This window comes from Cheilinus undulatus, linkage group 9 (assembly GCF_018320785.1).
Source record: "Cheilinus undulatus linkage group 9, ASM1832078v1, whole genome shotgun sequence".
In the NCBI taxonomy this organism is placed as follows: Eukaryota; Metazoa; Chordata; class Actinopteri; order Labriformes; family Labridae; genus Cheilinus; species Cheilinus undulatus.
Window position 1 is genome coordinate 50888503 of NC_054873.1, and position 22392 is coordinate 50910894.

Sequence of the window (22392 nt, forward strand, 5' to 3'; positions counted from 1 at the left end):
TAAATCACTGGTTAATGAGAGATTTATCCATCTTTGGTAGGAATCTGCTATCCAAAGCGGAAGGAATCTCAAAGCTGGTATACCCCTGTCACTCCCTGTATGTTCCCCCATGTACAATGAAAAAAGTCAATTCTATCATTTACAATTTTATCTGGAGAAACAAAACACACTATGTTAAAAAGTCACAGCTGGTCAAAGAGAGCAATAAAGGAGGCTTAAAACACTTGACTTTGAAGCAATGGTTGGAGTGTTTAAGATAAACTGGGTTAAAGCTTTTGACAAAATCTGAATCTCTCTGGTTTCATATTCCTAAAAATATATTTAAAAAGGTAGGAGGACTTGAATTTTTGTTAAAATGTGATTTTGAAATCACAAAATTACCAATAAAGCTGTCAGAATTCCACAGACAAGTACTGTACTACTGGAAAATGATATTTTCCCATAATTTTACTCCACATGGCTCCACCTTGTGGAACAACAGAACAATCACAATTAATAGGAAAACTTTGTTTCAGAAAAATGGTTTGAAAAAGACATTGCTTTTGTTGCTGATCTATTGGATGAAAATGGTCAACTCCTGGAGTACAACACATTCAAGGATAAATATAAGCTCCAATGTTCATATAGAGAATATGACAGAACATGTAAAGCTATTCCTCTCCCCTTGATGCAAATAATACAAAATATTCTTACACATTCAGAGGTTCAGATAGTCCTACCAGCTTTGAAAGTTGAACAAATGCCACTTGGGGACAGGAAGTGTAATAATAAAACTCTGGGAAGAACCCTGAAGGGGACTATATTTCATGACTATAAGTGTGTACCGAAGTTTAGGTTAAATAATTCCAATTTATCAGTAACTAACAAAATCCTTAATTATATGAAATGGCCAATTTCACCAAAGGCAAAAGAAGTTCAATTTAAAATTCTCAATGGGTATTACCCGGTAGCTGAATTACTTCGGAAGAGATTCAAATTTGAGGTGGACAGTTGTGTTTTTTGTGAAAACGAACCTGAAACAATAGAACATCTTTTTTTTTCATGCTCAATTACATCAGTATTTTGGCAAGACGTAAAAAACTGGCTGAACATAAAAATTGGAAATATCTGTGCTTTTGAAATACAACAAATTTTATTATACAATGATAATGTACCCACAGAGAATTCTACTATGATAAACATAATTATAATGTTGGGAAAATATCATATTCATATTTGCAAATGGAAGAATCAGAAACCATCAATTGTTCATTTTAAGAATGTAATTAAGAACTACTTTGTGTCACTACAAACCCTGATAAATACCTACCAGCGGGTGGAGATACTTTATGAGAATATGAAAAGACTGTTGGTATTTGAATGAGTATCTTACTTGGTCTTAATGGAGTTGTGTCCTTGTAATAGAGTATTAATAATGATGCCATCGGAGCTAAACGTGTATGATATGTTAGTATGGAATCTAAAGTAGAAAGTGATGCCTTGCCCTTTTTGTTTCTCTTTTGTTTTTTTTAGTTGTTGTTTTTGTTATGATTTCATTGTTTATGTGTGTCTTGAAGACTGTCTTTTTTTTGTACTCCTACGAGAGATTGTATTTCTACAAGTGTTAATAAAAAAAAAAAAAAAAAAAAAAAAAAAAAGAAAGTATTTCCGGATGGACTTACACTACGGTGGCCCTGAAGGTCAACTGCAAAAACTCTTTCCCTGAACATAAACAAGGAACCACATCATTAAATGCAATGAAAATAAATAAACAGTACGCAAAAAATACAATATCTAAGAAATGAATATCGAGAAATTAAATAAATTAGTAATAAGTGATGGAAAAAAAAAATCAAAAACAAAAGAATGTTATGAAACACAAAACATTTAAAACGTTTCCCAAATGTTACTTTTCTGAAATATTTTTGTATCTGGAGCATTTTTAATAGTATTTGCATTTAAAAATTTCTGCCTTTTATTCAACATTTCTGCATTTGTGAAATATTTTTTTTGTGTATTCTAAAACACATTATTTTGAATAAATAAGTCAGCATTTTTATTCAATAATTTTAATTTTTTTTAAAATGTGTAATCCATTTCAAATTAAGATATTTTCGTTTTTTTCTTTAATGTCTGAATTGTAAAAAAAAAAATCCCTTTAGTATTGAAATATCAAATATTGAATATTGAAACATTAACACATATAAAAAGAGGGTGGGATGTTATTAAATGATTTCCATGTTGAGTGAAATATTTTCAACAATTAACTAAATATTTCTGTTTCATTTCATGGTTTTTCTTTAATTTTATTTTATTTGCTTTAAATAAAATTGTTCTGGATTTTATTTAAATGTTTTATTAAATTTTTGTTTTGATATTATTCAATTGTTTTGTTTTTTTCTGTTATTATATGTCTACTATCAATGTCATTATTATAATTGTTACTTTATCGGTATTATTAATAATATTAATATTTCGATTTCTGATTTTATTGTCAGGCTAATTAGTTCACCCCCCTCATTTTTTATTATTTTACTTTATTTGTAGGACAATTATACTTTCTTTATAGCCATCTACTTTCCCCCTTAATTTACAAGACTAGAGTAATATAAACTGTTTAAGCCAGCACACCTTAGCACACCACGGATTATCCAACACCAACGCCATAATGTCTGGGGGTTTTGTAATTATTTTTATTTTCAAATTTCTTAATCAGTTGATTTTGTTTGTTTGTGTGTATGTTTGTTGTGTTTTCTTGTTACTGTTATGTGTAGGTATTTTCACTTTATCACCAATAGAAAAAAGAAAAAGACTGTATTTTTCATGCAATTTTTATGTTTCTTGATTTTTTATTTTTTTATTTATTTTTTTTTTAATTTTTCTGTATTTCAGCCTTTTTGCTGAACTAAATTTAATAAAATACTTTTCACATTTCCTTGACAATATTTACACAATGGTTTTGCAGTTCAGGAAATATTTTAGCATTTACTTGTTCTCTTTATTTTGTTCATTTCTACCTTTCTACAATTTTCCTTTCGGGCCACCATAGAATAAAGTACCAGTCTTCTTGCATGTCTACAGCTTTTCCTAATTTAAATCAAACATGACGTCCTTCAGGAGAGCGATGAATAAATGTAGAATAAATAATTTGTTAGCAGTGGTGAAGGATCAGCTGATTTAGTCGACAGTTCAAAAGAAGAACAACATGGTTCAGGCAAATAAATTTTCTTTACTTAAAAGGTTTTAATGATTCATTACAGAAGCTGGGCGTTAGAGTTTGGTTTAACGATGATAAAAACCACACAGGGCTGAGGGGAAATAAAGCTTACACCAAATACAGGCTTTCTTCAGCAGATGAAACCTTTGGACATGTGGGTGAGATAAAGACAGCATGTTCAGAGTTACTGCACTGCTGAGGGACCGCTTCCTGTTTATCTGATTTCAGACAGAATTCTCTGCTCTGCTGGAAGACTGCTTAACCGAGTCAGTGAGTTGAAAAGTGTTGGTAAGATGGCGTGGCCCTGCGCTGTTTAGTCAAAAACAGAAAACCCTTTTCTTCCACAATGCTCACATAAAAACCATTCAGACTGGGACTGAGGATACCTGGAAGAAGCTGCTGCTGAACAGCCGAGTCATGAAAATACTCGTAGGGACAGTTAGATTTACAGGAACACGTCCCCGTAGTTCGCCATGGAGCTGACTGAACATGTGCAATAAGAAGCTCGGTACTATGGAGACAGGTCTGAGGGTCAAAGGCAGCAGTGATAGCAGTGTAAGGCTTTACTTCCCAACTCCAACCAATAGAAACGGTCCATTTCTGTCATAGTAGTCAAACAAGTCCATCAGAAATCTCCACTGAAGGGAAACCAGTCAGAAAGCATTACTCTTTACTGGTCAGACTGGTCAGAGATGATGCATATATCAGAAAGTACAAACAGCTGGTGAGCTGAGTGACTGTTTGTCTCGTCAGGAGGATTCTCAAAGATTGCTTTCTGTTAGAGATGCATATTTTTGTGTCAAGTATCACCCAAAACCAAGAGATGGAGCCAGTTAGAGCCAGGACCAGGAGGTGCCTCAGACAGGAGGTACAACTGAAGAATAAATAAGAGAAATCTATCCTGAGGCACGTCTAAGCTCGCCGTCTGATGGACATCTGAGCCGCTGAGGCTGACCACACACCGGACGATTTAAGGCCTGACTTTGGGGCAGCTGAAGTCTTTATTCATCCTCATTGATTTAACTTTAACCTGTTTTAAGGACTGAAATTTGTCCATTTGTTCACCTCTAAGTATCAATACCAGCTACAGTGGATTTGAAAATCGCCAATAATTCAATATCAAATGATGCAGTCAGCTGAAGACGTCGACTGTCCCCCAATGTTTATTTTTCCTCTGAGCTCCCGTTTGATCCGGTGACTTTCTGTGAGATTTCATGTCTGTGGGTCACAAACAGCAGCTGTGTGTCTCACTCTGGCTGAATCTTCTGGTGAGAGCATTTATAGCAGGGGTGTCAAACTCAACCACAGCAGGGGCCGGATTCTGGATTTAGGTCTAACCTGAGGACCAAACAGGGTCAATATTTAACCATAAAATGTCAACCTATCTAAGAAGTCAACATGATAAGTCTAAAGGCTCAACATCTGAGATGGAAAACCTAAACTTATTGGTTCAGAAGGTAAAAACATGACATTTAAAGTTAAAATCGTGTATTTAAAAGGCAAAAATATGAGATAAAAAGATGAAATCATGATTTTTGATGGTGAAAATATGAGATAAAAGTCAAAATAACAAGTTTAAAAGACCAAATATGGTGTAAAATTCAAAATTGTGAGTTTTAAAGGACAAAACAATAAGATACAATTCTTATTCATTAGTTTTAAAGGTCAAAATAAGATATGAGAGTCAAAATCATGAGTTTAAAAGGTCAAAATATGAGATAAAATTCAAAAGTATGAGTTTAAAAAGTCAAAAGATTGCTCAAAATTTAAAATTGCTGATCGAAGGGTCAAAATATAACAGAAAAAGTCAAAATTATGAGATGAAAAGGTCAAAATTTGAGCTATAATTTATAATCTCGAGTATAATAGTCAAAATGTGAGATAAAAAATCATGAGTTGAAAAGATCAAACTTTTACTTAAAATGTAAAATTGTGATTCTAAAAGGTCAAAACATAAGACAAAAATTTATAAACATAACTTTGAGTCATAACTGTGAGATACAACATTAAAAATATGAAATGAGAACAATTTTTTTCCCACGTTGCTGAATTTGAATCAAATAGTTTCTACTCTTTACTATTTATAATTCTTATGAATTATCAGGATATTATAAATCATCAAGGCAAAGTTCACATTTTTATACTGGAGGAAATCTGCAGACCTCAGACTGGTGGACCAGTTTTAATAAAAATATCACATGATCTGGTGGGCCGGGTAAAACTGCACCATGGGCTGGATTTGGCCCCCGGGCCTCAAGTTTGACACCCCTGGTTTAGAGGATTATAATGTTAAAAACCAGCTGAGACCTTAAATCATCCCGTGTGCATGGTGCCTCAGACTGAAGGGGCCCTGGTGCCGTTTCATTTCAGATCTGGGCTGACTGGATGGTCCATATTTAGAGTAACAGTATTTAGAAACAGAACTCTATAAAGATAGAATATTTCACACTACTGAGCATTCAGGAGTTTTCATGTAGGTGCATGTGATCCACCGTTATCCTTCTGTTTAGATCAGTAGAAGCCCTTACAGCTGCAGCAGGAGGCACTTGTCTGTTTATGTGTCCAGGACTATTTTTAAAACCTTTTGTTGTACCGTAAAATCTGGTGTATAAGACGCTCTTAAATAGCTGTTTCATCTAAAAAGTGTCCCATAGAAACCACACCAGAATAAAACGCTAAGACATGCACGGTCAAACATGACATCAGACCTGAAGCTGGACGTGACGAAGCAGCACCGCTGTTGTTTTTACTACTAAAGGTCACATATTATGCAAAATATACTTTATTTGCATAATATGTGTTATACTTTTCCCTGGCCTGTCCACAGTCCCTTATAATCGCGTTTTATAATCCAGATTTTACGGTGCATGTTGTCTCTATCCCTTTGATACTCATAAGGAAAACCCTCTTCCTACTGTAGATTATTCCAGACTTGAGAACATAATGCTCAGCTTGCAGATTCCGACCACTCCATGCATTAACTTTAAATACTCTATATATCTGTAGAACTCTCTCTGACTGCAGAGGAAGACTCCCCACAGTCTCTGATAAAGTGCTGGACTAGTAACGGCCATTTACCAAAGCTGGTGGTTGGCCCGCAGAGGAGGAATCAGGAGACGACTTTAGAGAAAGTGGCTCAGTCGTGTGTGGGCAGGCGACTGAAGACGACCTCGATGGAGAGGAGAAATCAAACAGGGAGCGTGAGGATCGGCAGGGGAAATGTAAATCTATTCAAAAGGAATCATTGGCATCTGTAAACTTTACAAATTTGCACAAAGTAAGAAAGAAATCAAAGAGTACTGTCGTGGTTTTCTTTGGCAGTACGGCCCTGCAGCGAGGTGGGAGGAGTCCACCCCCCTCCCGAGGTCCTTCTAAGTTCATCGTGTGAGCTGGGGAAACCTTTCCTCCAGCCTCACTTCCTGTTTTTAAGGCCATTGGTGAATATAATTTCTCTTTTTTTAAACGAACATGTCCACATCAGATGAATGGGGAGGAGCAGGGGGGGTCAGGCAGGCGGGGGGTGCAGAGTCTCCAGAAAAGACTGGACAGCAGGTGAAGACAGCAGGACTCGACCTAAACTCCCTCCGGCTCGGTAGCAGGCGTATCCCAGCATTCCCATCATCACGCCCTTTACGACTGTACGCAGCACCCAGCCGAAGCGTGAGGGAGGGGCCACGCTGAGGAGGAGACAGACACGTTATCATCACCTGCTACAGTGACTTTAGAAGAAGAGCTTTAAATTTAAATTTTATACTCTTTTTTAAACATGTAACATCAGCCAGCATCAAACAAGCACGCAGAAAGACAGCCCAGAGTTGAGGTAAGACGCCACAAAGTAACCTGTGATTAGTGTTTTCATAAAAGGGATCTGTAATTCTGCTGCTCTCTTGGTCAAAACTAAACTAAAGAACACCCACATCCCTGATGCACGTGCACAGTTTCTGTTTCTCTCCTCCCTGTAGCCATGATAGCAGAGCTCACACATATACAGGAAACCTGGAGGGTTGATATCTCAGTGTTGACATTTCAGAGTTGAAGTGTTTTTGAAGCCATTCTGAGTTAACCCTCTGAGCCGTATGATCCTTTTCTTAACTATTTAGTTTCTCCTGGACATTTTGTCTTTAAAAGCTTTTAAACATCAACCCTGTGGTGCACAGCCAAGCTCTAAACATCCTTTTTCTTCAGGACAACCTGGGCTTTAAGAATATCTGTGCTGCAGTAATGTCAACAGAATTTAAAAAAAAAAAAAAAGGTTATGGGACTATAAAGACAAAAGAAAAAACCTTTATTAAAAGCACTTCCTGTCTGCAGAGACACAGAGGGCCACATCCCTGTCTCCTTTTCTCTCTATTATCTCATATTCAGTATCTAAGGCCTTGTGCGCACAGAGACGAAAACGATATATTGCCGTTTCATTTTGGAAAAGTTTTTTGTAAAGTCGGAGTCGTTTCAGGAACATCTGAAACAACTGAAAATGCTGTAGTACATATGCCAAGCCTGTAAGTGGCGCTGTAACTCCGCCACGGAAACGCACCAAAGTAGAAGAAGAATATCACAGAAAACTAACACAAACTTTCTTTTAGTTGCCCTTCTGGTTGTTCTCCACGTTGGATTTAAGAATATATGGTTTATGTGTTTTGCCTTGGTGGCAAATTTTGCTGTAAAAGCCAAAACAAGCGGAGTAGCTTCTGTAGCATGAACACAACCCTATAGTCTGCCATTATTGTTTTGGCCGGACCCGCGCAGGCGCCTTAGGAGAGCTACGCTCTGTGTGATGTAATGGTTTCAAGAAAGATGTGGATAGGCGTCCATGCGAAGACGAAACGGCAGTCGTATACGGATTTATGCACTCTGGGACCCAGTTTCAAAAAGTATCGTTTACAGTAACCCAAAACGCCGTTTCTGTGTGGATGAAATGCCAATACGACAAAAAACTTTTGCCTAAGTCAGTGATACTCAACGTGTGGCTCTTTTATGATGATTTATGGCTCTTTTATGATGATTTATGGCTCTTTTATGTCTTATTCAAAATTAATATTCCAAATATTATCTTAGATAATTAGAAAACCCTCAGATAAACTTTGACCTCAGAAATGATCCATAGCATGTCACATTAATCAGTTTGTTTCCCACGCTTATACAGTCGGTTTTCATTGTCAACCTTTATTTTTGGCTGTATATTCCATCGCCCTTATTTGCATTTTCCCCCTTTTCCTTTTTTTTTGTGTGCCACTTTTAATTAGCTTTTAGCCCATTTTGCCTTCTTTTTGACACTTTCTGCCAATTTCTGCCACTTTTATCCCATTTCTGCCCTTTTTCTCTAGTTATTCTCTTTCATTCTGCCTTTTGCTAGTTGCAATTCCCCCTTTTTTACTATTTTTGCCACTTTTCACCCTTTAAAGCTGTCTTTTACCATTAAAAGCCACCTTTTGTCAAAATTTTCCCACTTTTGCCACTCTTTGCTGCTTTTTGCTCATTTTAGCCACTTTCACTCATGTTTTTGTTGCTTTTTGACCATTTTTGGCAACTCTCAGTTTTTTGTCACTTCTCACCCATTTCTGCCACTTTTTTATCCTCATTATGTGTCACTTTTCACCCAGTTTTTGCTGTTTTATGGCTATTTCCCCCTTCTCACCCATTTTTGCTGCTTTTTTGCCAGCTTTAACATATTTTTACTGCCATTTTTACCCATTTTTTCCCCACTGAGCTTGTGGTTCTTGCTATGGTATTTTTCTACAGTTTGGCTCTTTGGTTGAGCAGGGTTGAGTAACACTGATCCAAGTATAATGACATGCATAGTTTGGCAAAACATGACACACCAGAACAGCCTGCCATTGGCTGTCACAGCCTGTCAAAATGCATTGTGGGAGAACTATATGAAGGATAGCATACTAAGCTGGCAGCAGAAACAATCAAAAATAGATAAAGACGCTCAGTATCAGAAAACTGATGTGAATTTAATCTTTAAATACCCTGGAAAGTCACCCAAGTTCCCGGCTCACTGGAAAAGCTTCTGTAAGAGCTAAGAAAGCGTGGATAGCGTCATTAGAACGGCATAGCGGCAGGCTGCAAGAGGGTAAAACATTAGATGCTACAACTGATGGTTAAAAAGTAATCTGAGTCGAAATAACCTGTATCTCTTCTTTCAACAACGTCGGTCTCTGAGAGTTAAATGGTCTGCAGGGCTGGCGATATCTGAGTGTTTGTCTAACTCTGTAGATTCAATGCACCATGAGTGAAGTCATCCACTGAGTTAGTCACTTGGATGAGTTGATTTTAGTGGATTTGGATTTGGTCCTCATTACAGAGCATTTCCTGGCTTTGACTGTGTCGGTCTGACTCACCCCTTACTGAAGATACTCAAACATGTCATCATTGTTCTTTAGGAGTGGCTGAGACTTCCTGCTCTGCTCTGATGATGGTGACACCCAACCTGACATGCCACACACATCCATCTGGAAAACCTCTGATAGACAGTGTTCACTTTAATTAAACACACTGTCTGATATTCTGAATATTCAACATGGACCATTAGAATCCATGCGGGATGTGGGCAGGATGTGTCACACCTGCTGCGAGTGTGGGCGGGGTCTGACAGCTCACGCTGCTGGAGCGTGCAGTCAGAAACCCAGCTGAAGCAGGCAGGGTCCCACACAGGGATCTAGTTTTATCTATGTTGCAGACTATTCACGATGTAAGCAGGCGTACCTCATGATTTCACTGATGTTGAGCTGTTTCTCCCAGTTTCTTTCTATGCCGGGGACGTGACCCATCCCCACGACTCCAACCACCACAGCAGGCACTTCTGCAACAACAGGACAGCATCATCAGTGACATATGACTTCAAGATCTCTGCTTTTTATCAGTGTGTATGAAACCAGAGGCCTGGAGAGTAAAGTGTGTGCGCTAACGTTGTTTCTCTGAATGACAGCAATGACAAACATCAGCTTTAAGCACCTTAAATCCCCCATAAGGCCCCTGTGCTGGTAGTTTAGCGGTGATACGTACTGCGGGCATTAGGAGGGGCCTCCACGCAGCGTGTAGCCTGGCGGAGCGAGTGTGTGAGGTAGATGTCTCTTTCAGCCACGATGGTCTGATGGAGAGCGGGAAACTCTCCGATCATCTCGGACATGGTCTGCTCCAGCAGGTCCTTCTGTTTGCACTTCTCCACGTCCTCTTTACTGAAACATGAAGCATAGCAGGCGATGAACACGCAGCAGCTGTTCACTAGGGTAGTATGTAAACAGTAACAGTACATCCACATGTACCACAGTGTTAGTCCTGCCAACATCAATAAGGTCATTTTACGGTGCTTATAAATGATTCATGCTTTCACTCAGCATGTTCACATTTCACACTCTCTCTCACCTTTTTAATGTATTCAGATGACACTGATGCTAGCTGTTAGCCAACCGCAGAGTAAGAGGTAAACATGTACAAGTATTCATGGATTCATCAGAGACACTTTGCTACAGCTAAAGCTGATGTTTTTGTTTGTCCTACCTCAGTGGTCATTTTTAGAAATGTGGAGGCCCCAGGCCTCATTTATCCATCATCCTGTCTTTTACAGGGGACATATTTCAACCTTTAAGACAATCTAAAATTGTTCTCAGAGGTCCTAAAACATGCCTGTGAAGTTTATTGCTGAAAAACAGCCCAGTATTGGATTCTGCATGTCTAAAAACCCCCTCTGTTTCAGCCCTTCTCAGAACGAGCCATTTCTGTGTCTTTAAATGGTAATTAGCTGTCTGACTCCACCCCTGACCACATCCCTCTCAGGAAATGGATGCAGCCCTCGTGATACTACAGACGCTTTATTTCGCCAAAGTTTAGATTAGGATTTGAACCATCAATCTCCTAGACTGTAGTCAGCAGGGTAACCCACTGAGCTATCCAGCATCTCAGCTAGTAGCTGAGACCAAACCTGGGGGTGGGTGCTCAGGCCCCTGGTGAGGTCACTAGATGTAAAATCTGAACACGGCTTGTTTCAGCACACATTTTCTGAAAGGTGGAGAAAGAGAGGGAGAAAAGGAATGGATTTTTCTGGTACTTGAGGGGACTGTGGACAGGCCAGGGACACATATTTGTGTTAGAAAAGCCTGAAAAAGTGATTTTTGCATATGTCTCCTTTAACTGTCAAGTCTGAGCAGATTTCCTCCATTGAGCTTCCATTCAAAGGCTCCTGATTCGTTTCAGGATTGACTGTGAGATTTTGTTAGTGATTTATAAATCACTGAATTTTAACACCCCACATTTCATTGGAGACACTGGTCCTTATTAGAGTAGTTCTGATTCTGACACCAGTGTCAGAAATACGTCTGATTCTGCTTAAATGCAGGTACTGGTATCAGCGAGTACACGAGTTTATGCACCGATCCGATACCGTTTGGTTTAGCTTTTTATTTAGCTACCTTTAGCCATGCTAGCTGTTAGAGCTGTAAACCAGAAATCAATTCTTCTCTGTCGGAAAGCAAATCATGCATGAGCTACCGTTTTTAGAGCAGAGAAGAAGAACCAAAGGACCCACTGCAGCAGCAGAGAATGGAGGCTGTGTGACAGCTTTTCTCTGAATGTGATCGTTAAAACGCCTTCCAGATCAGCGCTGTCGTACACGACAGGAAGTGAGACAGTTTATCAAACGTTATAAACTTTTGAACCATAAATCGCTGCCTCTTACTTGTTTTACTAACACCTTGGTATCAGAACATCTCTACTCCTCATTTATCAAGGTTCTGTAGAATCCAGTGCAGATTCTGGAGTGGAAATCATCTTAGGACTAAATCCACATGTGATTTATTAAATGTGAATATCTGGCCAATCACAGTGTACGACTAAGTGTTAAATATGACAGCTGGAAATAATCACAGTTTAGATAACACGCCCCTAGATATTCAGGGTTTAGCTGGAGATAGGTCAAACAGCAACATACTTTCTTTCTCCGTCATTGTTTCAGTCTCCAGGTCAGAGAAGTCCAGTTATCAGGGAGAGATGGACGGTTCCTCCTCTTCCTCTTAAACCCTTAACTCAGTCACAGTAGTCTAAGATATTTACTATTTAAGAAGCTAGACATTTAGTGAGTTTCCTCTTGAGTTTCCTCCTTTTTTTGCAGTTTTGTTCTGCTTAAATCTCCCATGGTATTTTCCAGGGATGTAGCGGTGTACAGCGGAACTTTATTGCAGTTCCTGTCTGTTTTATTTTTAAAGTAAATCTATCAGGAAATGTTCATTCTTCAAATATAACAAATGACAGGGAAACAGCTGAAAGCTCACGTTGATCATCAACATTAAAACAGCAGTACTGCTCAGATGCTAAATACATTTTAAAAGTCAAATCTGATCTAACACAGCCAGATTCACGCAGCAGAGAGGGTCCACTCTGAGTTGAAACCTTGCATAGACAAGCTCAGATCTGGACGTGCGATTTAAGTGACTCGTACGCCCATGCTCAGACTGATGAACGCCGATCTGTGCGTGGAAATGAGCATACACCCTAGCTCCTGCTGTGTGCATGTTTGATAAATGAGGCCAGTGAGATGGACGAACCATCCAGAGGTCAGAGTCTCAGGGGTGACCGAATCTCTTCAGTAGCAGATAAAACTCTGACGGCTCTGCCTCCTTTTTTAGCTGTCCTCCACGCTGCCTGTTCCTTAATCAAACCTTAAAATGCATGTTTATTCCTTGTCTTTAGCTCTGCCTGAGCCATGACCATCCATCCCCTTCTCTTCTAACAGTCGTCAGATTTTACGTCCTGTTGTTCTTATATTACTGTTGTGTTTTATTTTGCTTTAACAGCACTTTAGTCTGTCTCTGCTGTCTTTAAAAGTGCTTTATAAATACATTTAGATTTGCATAGATTGGATTTTTAGGGTAAAATAAGGTTTTAACCAAAAAATAAAGACATCTGATGATAAGGCCGTATTCTGAGGAGACTCTGAGAGCCTTTTCATCCTGTTGTCTCCTCACTCATACATAATTCAGGGGACTGAGCCCCTGAATCAGGACACAGCTATAGTGCTGAGCTTAAAAAGACTTTTCAGGCAGTGCCAATCGCCTGGAAAAAAGCCTTTCAAAACATACTTTAAAGCCTTAACAGCAATTTGTGAGCTCAATGTAGAGATGTCAGAGGATGAAGACGATCACTGAAAAAGCTTCAGTCAGAGCTCAGCCACGACGGCAGCTTTGGATCCTGGCAGAGTTTCATGTTCGGTGAAGAACGTGTGGGTGCTGTTCCTACAGCCGTGCTGCAGCACTGCTGCTACTGTAGCTCCCATCCTTCTGGGTAGCTTTCATTCATTTGCTTTCCTCCTACCATTTATCATCTATAGCCTCTAAAGTGAGAGCACAAGAGAAAAAATCCCCATCAGGGCGGATCCAGATTGTTCTCGCTGGTCCACATCAGAGACCCAGCTTCTTCAGAGGAGTCTGGTTTGATTCGAACCGTCCTAACTCGAGTTTGTTTCGACCAAACACGGCAGGAGTGAAAGCACACTACCATGAGCTTTTACCTGATCGGGTCTGACAGGAAGCAGAGACCCCACGCCAGTCGGGCTTTCTGCCACAGACTAAGAGCAGCGATGGCCCTCTTGAAGGTCACGGGGATGGGCCTGTCCCCGAGGTGAAACTTACAGAACGGCACCTGACCAGCCTGTGGAGAAAAAAAACATCAGGATTAAGGCAGAAAACAGATAAAAGACCAGTTCAGTGGGTTTTGACTGGGTCTGACCTCTTTGAAGGCCTCTCTGAACTCTCCTCCTGGAGCCATGCCCAGCTGCTCCGTGATGTGAGCCGAAACTTTGAGCAGGAGGATCTGCATCAGGCCGGACATCAGCCCGTTCTAACAAACAAGCAGACACAAACACAGCTTTCAGGGCTCGTCCTTCATGTTGGAGCTTTCATATTCACTTACAGCACATTTGAGGTTTTCTGCCAGTCTTTTACGATTTACGGTAAATAGTGAAGTTGGCAAATGAGAGCACAGAGCGCTCTGCACGTCCAACAGTGAAAACAAACAAATGCGAAATGAAAAATGAGAAAAAAATCGATTTATAAATGTCCAATAATCCAGGGGTTCTCAACCTTTTCAGCCTGCAATCCCACAAATAAAGCTGCTAGAGACCAGAGACCCCCACTGGACCTGAAGGTGGCTGAACACAGTCATGCACAATTAAGAATAGTCATGTTCAGACAAGGCCGTCCATAAGGGGGAATAAATGAGAGCCTTATGGCGCCCAGCCAAACTGCGGGCCATGAAGGTCAGCAAAACCACGGTCCATTGTAAAGTTAAGCTGTGATATACACATTTTATAATTATCCTGATAAAATAACCACTCTCATCAAAGAAAAAAAGATTAAAAATGATTTGCTACAATGGGTTAATAATGGCAAAAAATGGTGGAAAAGAAGGTGAAATTGGATTTTAAAAGTAGCAAAAATGGTTTAGAAGAGGCAGAAATGAGATAAAAATAGCAAAAAAGGCAAAAAATGGTTAAAGTGGCAAAAATGGGCATAAAAAGTGGTAAACAGGAGTTAAAATGTGGCTGAAATTGCTTTAAATTGGCAAAAATAGGTTGACTGAGAAAGTAAAAAGGGAGATACTGGCAGAAATTGGTGAAACAGAGGCAACATTAGGCTGAAGGGGCAATAGTTGGTTTAGACATGGCAAAAACAGAAAAATGAAGTGGAAAGAGTTTAAAACTGACAACAATAGGTGTTAAATGGTAAAAATGTGTTAAAATTGGTGGAAAAAACTGATGAAAAGGGGTCAAAAATGTGACAAAATTGGTGTAAAGTGGCAACGATGTAATTCAAACTATATACTTGTTTTTTTTAAGGGCAACTAGAGACCCCATCTCAGTGTCACGTGACCTCCAATGGGGTCACGACCCCAAGGTTGAGAACCGCTGCAATAATCACTAATTATTTAAATATTTAATGCTGATAAGACATTTTATCTTTGTAGTTTCAGAAATGTAACACGGATGCTGCTTTGGTTCAGCGCAGCTGTTAATTTCCAGTTTACACACATCTCTCATTAGAAGATAGTTAAAAGTTAATTTATCTCTTTTTTCTAAACACAAATGTAATGTTTATTATGGTTAACACAGTGAGAACAGAAATGTTTAAAAAAAACAAGCGCATCAAAATGCATCAATAATTGATAAAGAATCAAATCATAACCCTATGAATCGTAGTTGAAAGGAACGGTGAGATTCCCACCTCTAGTGCATGTTGGAGTTCTCCCCACATTCCTCATGAATTTAGGCTAAAAGCTCTTTGAAATTTCATCCCTGCTCTGTTAGACCACAGCACTCACACTTCCTCTCCAGCTCCTCTCTTCAGCTGCTCTAAATGATCCCGCCACCACCACTGTTCATCCCCACCCCTCTGAAATCCTGACCTGTTTGATGGCCTGCTGGACTTTATCCAGGTTGATGTCTTTGGCTTCCTTCAGCAGTGTGTTCTCGTCCATCTTGAGCATAGACACCCTGTACTGGCACAGCTCCACCACCACCACGTCCGGCTGCACGGCACGGATCGTCTGTGAGCGCAGAGAGAGGAGATAAGACACAGGCATGAAGAAGAAAGGATGACAGCGAATGTCCCTAGGAAATGTAGAGTTCATGTGAGATGAGCTGATGTGAGAGCAATCAGGAAATATTCAGGAGCATTCACAGAGGAGGGTGGTGACGTTTACTCCCTGCCATGGTGCCTGACCATAGACATGACTCTTTCCTCCATTCTTCATGTTGTGAATATTTTAGGCTACACAGAGCTCTGATATAATTATTATACACTCATTACGCTGTTACAACTGTGAGCTCCACATGTGAACATCCAATGAAGAAATGTCCGGTTTCCTCTAGAAGTTTTCTAGCAATTTTCAGGAGTGCTAATGTGAAAATGACTTTGGAGTAGAGGCTACAGTAGCAGTAGCAGTGAATCCACAGCATTAGGGATGAAACCAGACCTGAGTACAGGGTATCTGTCTGCAACTAGACGTCTCGCGTCTCCAAAACCATCATATCTGAGCAACACAGACCCAGGTCATCATCTGGGCTGCACAGTAGAAGGAAGAGCCGTCGTTGGCGTCTTAACGTAATAAAAACATCCACAGTAGTGGCGTAGGCTCAGTCCTCACAGGGCAGAAACTACTATTCTTGGCTGATTTCAAACCAACGACATGATCACCTCCCCTGCTGTGTCAGACTGGGTCCCTATGGACGTGTTTCAGGACGACGGTACTGTAGCAGGGGGCAGAGAGGACGAGCGGTCACGCCTGAGCACAGCAAGAGTTTTAGACTCACCTTGGCTACATCTTTCTTGCTGCTGTCGCTGAAGTGAGCCGTGCCCACCAAGTAGAGGAGGCTGCCATCAGCAGCCGTCAGACGGGTCACGGTCTCAGGAAGCTCCGGGGACGCCTGGCGACGCTGCGCTCGCAGCTGCCAGAGCAGCTCCATCGCCTCTCCATCCGCTGAGAAGAAGAACACAGAGAGAGACAGAAAACACAGCGTTAGACGGCTGATTACAGCGCCTATGAAAGTATTCACTACCCTGGATGTTTGACCCTTTTATTCATTTATTAGGATTTTAAAAACTTACAAAACCTTAAGTTTTTACAGTACTGCTTTAGAATAACACAATATTTCCCCCCAAAATAAAAGTTTTCCATTTTTGAAAATAAAGGTACTTCTACAAAGGTGAATAGTGTCTCTGCTGTAAAGTTAAAGGCCTTCTGCATACATGTTAGTGAACCTTCACAGTTCTACTGAAGAACCACAGCCTTCAATGAGATTATGTAATTCCACAGTCTGATTAAATGTGCATCACGAGTTCTGATATCACACGTTAATGAGTCATAAAACAATCTCCATTATTACAGTGGCTGGTATTATCACTCATAAACTTTCTGCACACAGACAAGAACTTCACACCGATTATTTCTCTCATTTGTTAACAGTATTTAGAGAAAATGAAGCTTACAGAGCCCTGGAGGTAGACAAGGCAGTTCCTCTTCGGAAGGACCCTCCGATGGACCGACTGACTCATCCTGTCAGAAACAAGACCACAAAGAGGGCGTGTTCACCACCACCAGGATTAAGAGAGGATTCTCTGAGCAGAGACAGACGGACTGATCGCACATGATTGGGAAACGTCTGTTAGGACATGGAGATTACAAACGTGGAGGAGCAGTTCCCTAAAGTTAGCAAACACGTCTTTCCTCAGACATTCTCCTGATCGTTGCTCTAACACACTCAACCCACCGACAGAAGAACAATCATTCAATAACACTCCCCAGAAACAGTCAGAAACGTTCTACCCACCTCTGAATTGTTGTCTTGGTCCATGGTTGAAGCGCTAAAAGCTGGGTGGAAGAGAAAAAACAAAGATCTGAGTTAGTAGAGGGCCCCTGATAAACCCAGAGAATGGCCCCTGATAAACCCAGAGACTGGACCCTGATAAACCCAGAGAATGGACCCTGATAAACCCAGAGAATGGTCCCTGATAAACCCAGAGAATGGACCCTGATAAACCCAGAGACTGGACCCTGATAAACCCAGAGAATGGCCCCTGATAAACCCAGAGACTGGCCCCTGATAAACCCAGAGACTGGACCCTGATAAACCCAGAGAATGGCCCCTGATAAACCCAGAGAATGGACCCTGATAAACCCAGAGAATGGACCCTGATAAACCCAGAGAATGGACCCTGATAAACCCAGAGACTGGACCCTGATAAACCCAGAGACTGGACCCTGATAAACCCAGAGAATGGTCCCTGATAAACCCAGAGAATGGCCCCTGATAAACCCAGAGAATGGACCCTGATAAACCCAGAGACTGGACCCTGATAAACCCAGAGAATGGACCCTGATAAACCCAGAGACTGGACCCTGATAAACCCAGAGACTGGACCCTGATAAACCCAGAGAATGGACCCTGATAAACCCAGAGAATGGTCCCTGATAAACCCAGAGACTGGACCCTGATAAACCCAGAGAATGGACCCTGATAAACCCAGAGACTGGACCCTGATAAACCCAGAGACTGGACCCTGATAAACCTAGAGAATGGACCCTGATAAACCCAGAGACTGGACCCTGATAAACCCAGAGAATGGCCCCTGATAAACCCAGAGACTGGACCCTGAAAAACTCAGAGAATGGACCCTGATAAACCCAGAGACTGGACCCTGATAAACCCAGAGAATGGACCCTGATAAACCCAGAGACTGGACCCTGATAAACCCAGAGACTGGACCCTGATAAACCCAGAGACTGGACCCTGATAAACCCAGAGAATGGACCCTGATAAACCAAGAGAATGGACCCTGATAAACCCAGAGACTGGACCCTGATAAACCCAGAGAATGGACCCTGATAAACCCAGAGACTGGACCCTGATAAACCCAGAGACTGGACCCTGATAAACCCAGAGAATGGACCCTGATAAACCCAGAGACTGGACCCTGATAAACCCAGAGACTGGACCCTGATAAACCCAGAGACTGGACCCTGATAAACCCAGAGAATGGTACCTGATAAACCCAGAGACTGGACCCTGATAAACCCAGAGAATGGCCCCTGATAAACCCAGAGACTGGACCCTGATAAACCCAGAGAATGGCCCCTGATAAACCCAGAGACTGGACCCTGATAAACCCAGAGAATGGTCCCTGATAAACCCAGAGACTGGACCCTGATAAACCCAGAGAATGGACCCTGATAAACCCAGAGTTTTGGTTGAGTAAAACTAGACTAAGAATAGACTAAAATGTTGTGAGTTTTCGTCGACTAAAACTAAAAAGGGTAAAAATGACTAAAATGTGACTAAAATGAAAATGTGTTTCATTTAAAGACTAAACTAAAATCAAAATCAGCTGCCAAATTTGACACTGTTTTCAATAGACTGTGATTTTGTTGGGCCCCTAACCTGGCGGGCCCCAGGAGGCTTTACCCTTTGCCCCCCCTTATGGTCACCCTTGGCCCCATAGGGGCCTGAGTTTGAGTCTGACCAGCATGTCAGTCCCCGTTCTCTCCTCCACCGTCCTCTTCTATCAGTACAAACATAAAAGCCCTCTAATAAACATTAACATACACAGTGAGCTGTGGTTTTGGTCTGTATCACACAGCCCTAGCCTGAGCCTGTATCTGTGCTAGGACCCCTCTGACTGTGAGGTGCTGGATCTAAAGAGGCTTCCTTTAAACAAACCCACATAAGCAGCCATGAAGAACAGACGCTTATAGAGGGATGGTTCCATTTACGGACCATGGGGGACCACCGGTTATCACTAAAGGGTCCTGTCGGTCCTGTCAGGGTCCAGATCTGTACCATGTTCCGATCCTGACATGTTCACTGACAGCAGCAGCGTTACTGACTGCTGACGTAGCTTTAAGTCAAACAGCAGAGCTGGAGCTAGCAGGTAAAGTTGACTAAAGTGGAGACTGTCGCTGACAGTGACTAGGAGTGTAAATCTGCCAGTTAACCACTAAAAGTTAACCACAACCAGGACCTCCACTGCTACAGGAGACGTCACACAGGTGTACAAACACGCCGACAGCAGGACTTCCAGGTAGGAGCTGAGGCTAGCTGCTAGGTGATGAAAACAGCTAACTCAAGCTAATATAAGCTAGCAGATCCCGGTAATAATACCGCCAAACCACGAACGTTCTGACGTCACACTTTAACGACTACTGTGTAAATAACCCAGTGGAGGTATTCGGGGGTATTGAGAGCAGTTGTCTCTACATAAATCAGTCACTTACTGAGTTATCCAGCCCGAGTGTCAGAATGCTGCTCGTCTGGACAGCCGTTACCGTGGATGCCTTCAGGGGCTGTCGGAGAGAACGGAAAAATCACTTCCTATCCGTCCTTCTCACGATAGAACAACGAATACGACACTTTTAACATCCTGATTCCCCCGTCCTTATATTACGTGAAAGATAAGATGTTGAGTTGACGGGCAATCATGCCAGTAATTCGCATATTGCCTTTACTTTTTAGCTTATTTGTTATCAGAGCGTAAAGTGTCTGATATAGTTGCCTATTAATGCTAATAACGATAAAAATAAAACACGTTTTATTCTAATGCCTTGGTGTCGCTTCACGCTACAATTTAAAGCCCCCAAACGCACCGAAACCTGTCAAAACGACTCCTGAATCTGGAAACTCCGAGCCTCCGAAGGGTACGTGAAAGCAGAAAGTGCTCTGATGAAACCGGCAGCCGCGGTGCATTCTGGTAAATGGAGTCAGTGACTGCTGGGAGACATTCATCTGTTTTTAAAGTGAGTATTTTTAATTTGTACTCATTGTAACATGTCACACAGTTCATCTAACGTCATCCTGACCCCTTTATCCTTCTTTTTACTAACATAGGGCCGCTTCAATGTGGACATCTACTGAACAAATCAACGTTTTAATAAGCAGAGCTGTGTTACCACAGAGAACATGCTCTCACACACTTGTGCTACAAGTCTTAAAGTGCTTTTGGATGCATTTAGTGTGCTTGAGTGACCAGACATTGGACTATTAATGCTCCGTGTGCCACCACAATGAGATGGATCCTTTATTTCTTGTATCCAAGGGGAATGGGAAACTGTAAGGCAGTGGTTCCCAACCTTTTTCCTCAGGCACCCCCTCCTTATATCTGAGAAAAGCTAAATCCCACCCCCAGGACCCACTAGGAAAAATGAACATCAATTTTCATCATTATCACTGTTAACACCCAATTATAGGCTTACATACACTTGTTCTTACCAAAACATCATTGTTTAAACCAGCGTTACTCAACCCTGCTCAACCAAAGAGCCAATTTACTGAAAAATACCTTTGGAAGAGCCACAGTCTAACAGGTGAAAAGTGGCAATTAAAAAAAGTCAAAAAGTGGCAAAAATGGTCAAAAAGTGGCAAGCACTGGGAGCAAAATAGCAAAAATTGGTGGGAAGTGACCAAATAATGAGTTAAAATTGGCAAAACTATTGCAAAAAATGAATAAAAAGTGACTAAAGTGGGCAAAAACTTTAAAAAAGGTGGGAAAAATGTGCAAAAAGTGGCATTTAATTGCAAAAGACAGCTTAAATGGGTGAGAAGAGGCAAAATGGGGCAAAAAAAATTGCAAAAAGCAGGATAAAGTAAGTAAGTAAGTAAGTAAGTAAAGTAAGTGGCCATAAAAGGGCAGAAAGTTGCAAAAATGAGTGAAAAATAGCAAAAAATGAGTTACAGGTGGCAAAAATGGGTGGAAAGTGGCAAAAACTTGGAGAAAAATTAGTAAAAAATTGACTAAAATGGGCAGAAATCAGAATAAAAGTAGGAAAAATGGGCAAAATCATGAAAGAGTGCTAAAATGAGAAATTAGTGGCATTTAATCGCAAAAGGCAGCTTAAATGGGTGAGAAGAGGCAAAAACGGGCTTAAAATGGGCAAAAATGAGTGAAAAGTGGCAAAAACCTGGAGAAAAATGAGTTAAAAGTGACTGAAATGGGCAAAAATCAGAAAAAAGGTGCGAAAAATGAGCAAAAAGCATGAAAGAGTGTTAAATGAGAAATTAGTGTCATTGAACTGCAAAAGGCAGCTTAAATGGGTGAGAAGAGGCAAAAAAGGGGCAAAAAAAGCAGGATAAAAGTGTCAAAAATGGGCTAAAAGCAGTAAAAATGGTATTAAAGTAGCACAAAATAGCAATAAGGGCGATGGAAATATGCAGACAAAACTAGAGGCTGACAGTTAAAGCCTACTGTGTGAGAAACAAACTGATGAATGTGACTTACAATTGATCATTTCTGAGGTAAAATTTTCCTTTTTAAGGTTTTGTGGGGGAATAATATTTCAGATTTAGCCATAAAACAGCCACAAATCATCACAGAAGAGCCACAACACGTTAAGTATCACTGGTTTAAACTATCCATTATTAGGACTGTTATTGTGAAATAAAAAAATACGAAAAAAAGAAAATAAAGATTCATTAATTTTCAAGAAAAAAACTTGAAATTCTTTAGTTTTAAAAGTTGTTCATATACGAGAAAGAAAATACTTCAAAAGTAGCAAACGTACCTGAACCAAAACTTGTAATTTCTGAGATTATTAAGTAAAAAAGTCTTAAATTAAACCATTTTGTTCAGTTTGGTTTCTTGTAAACTTTGACCTTACACTTTTGTAAATTTAAGTTTCTAATGTCAAAATTAAAAACTTGTTAAACTTTGACATTT

The 22392-nt window shown here is 40.6% G+C and overlaps 1 protein-coding gene across 2 annotated transcripts; it reads right to left on the reverse strand.

Moving 5' to 3' along the window:
- Positions 1 to 6403: 6403 nt before the first annotated feature.
- Positions 6404 to 20080, reverse strand: trabd (TraB domain containing). Of its 2 annotated transcripts, none has more exons than XM_041795505.1 (10): positions 19958 to 20080; positions 17517 to 17557; positions 17176 to 17242; positions 16500 to 16666; positions 15593 to 15733; positions 13919 to 14029; positions 13701 to 13840; positions 10205 to 10377; positions 9905 to 10001; positions 6404 to 6873 (listed from the first exon to the last, which is right to left on the reverse strand). In XM_041795505.1, the coding sequence occupies exons 2-10, from the start codon at positions 17538 to 17540 to the stop codon at positions 6702 to 6704; spliced, it is 1092 nt and encodes a 363-aa protein (XP_041651439.1). In that variant the 5' UTR covers positions 17541 to 17557; positions 19958 to 20080; the 3' UTR covers positions 6404 to 6701. The 2 variants fall into 2 exon arrangements, with proteins under 2 accessions (XP_041651439.1, XP_041651440.1); XM_041795506.1 differs by having other exon boundaries at positions 17176 to 17323; positions 19958 to 20022.
- Between the last annotated feature and the right edge of the window lie 2312 nt (positions 20081 to 22392).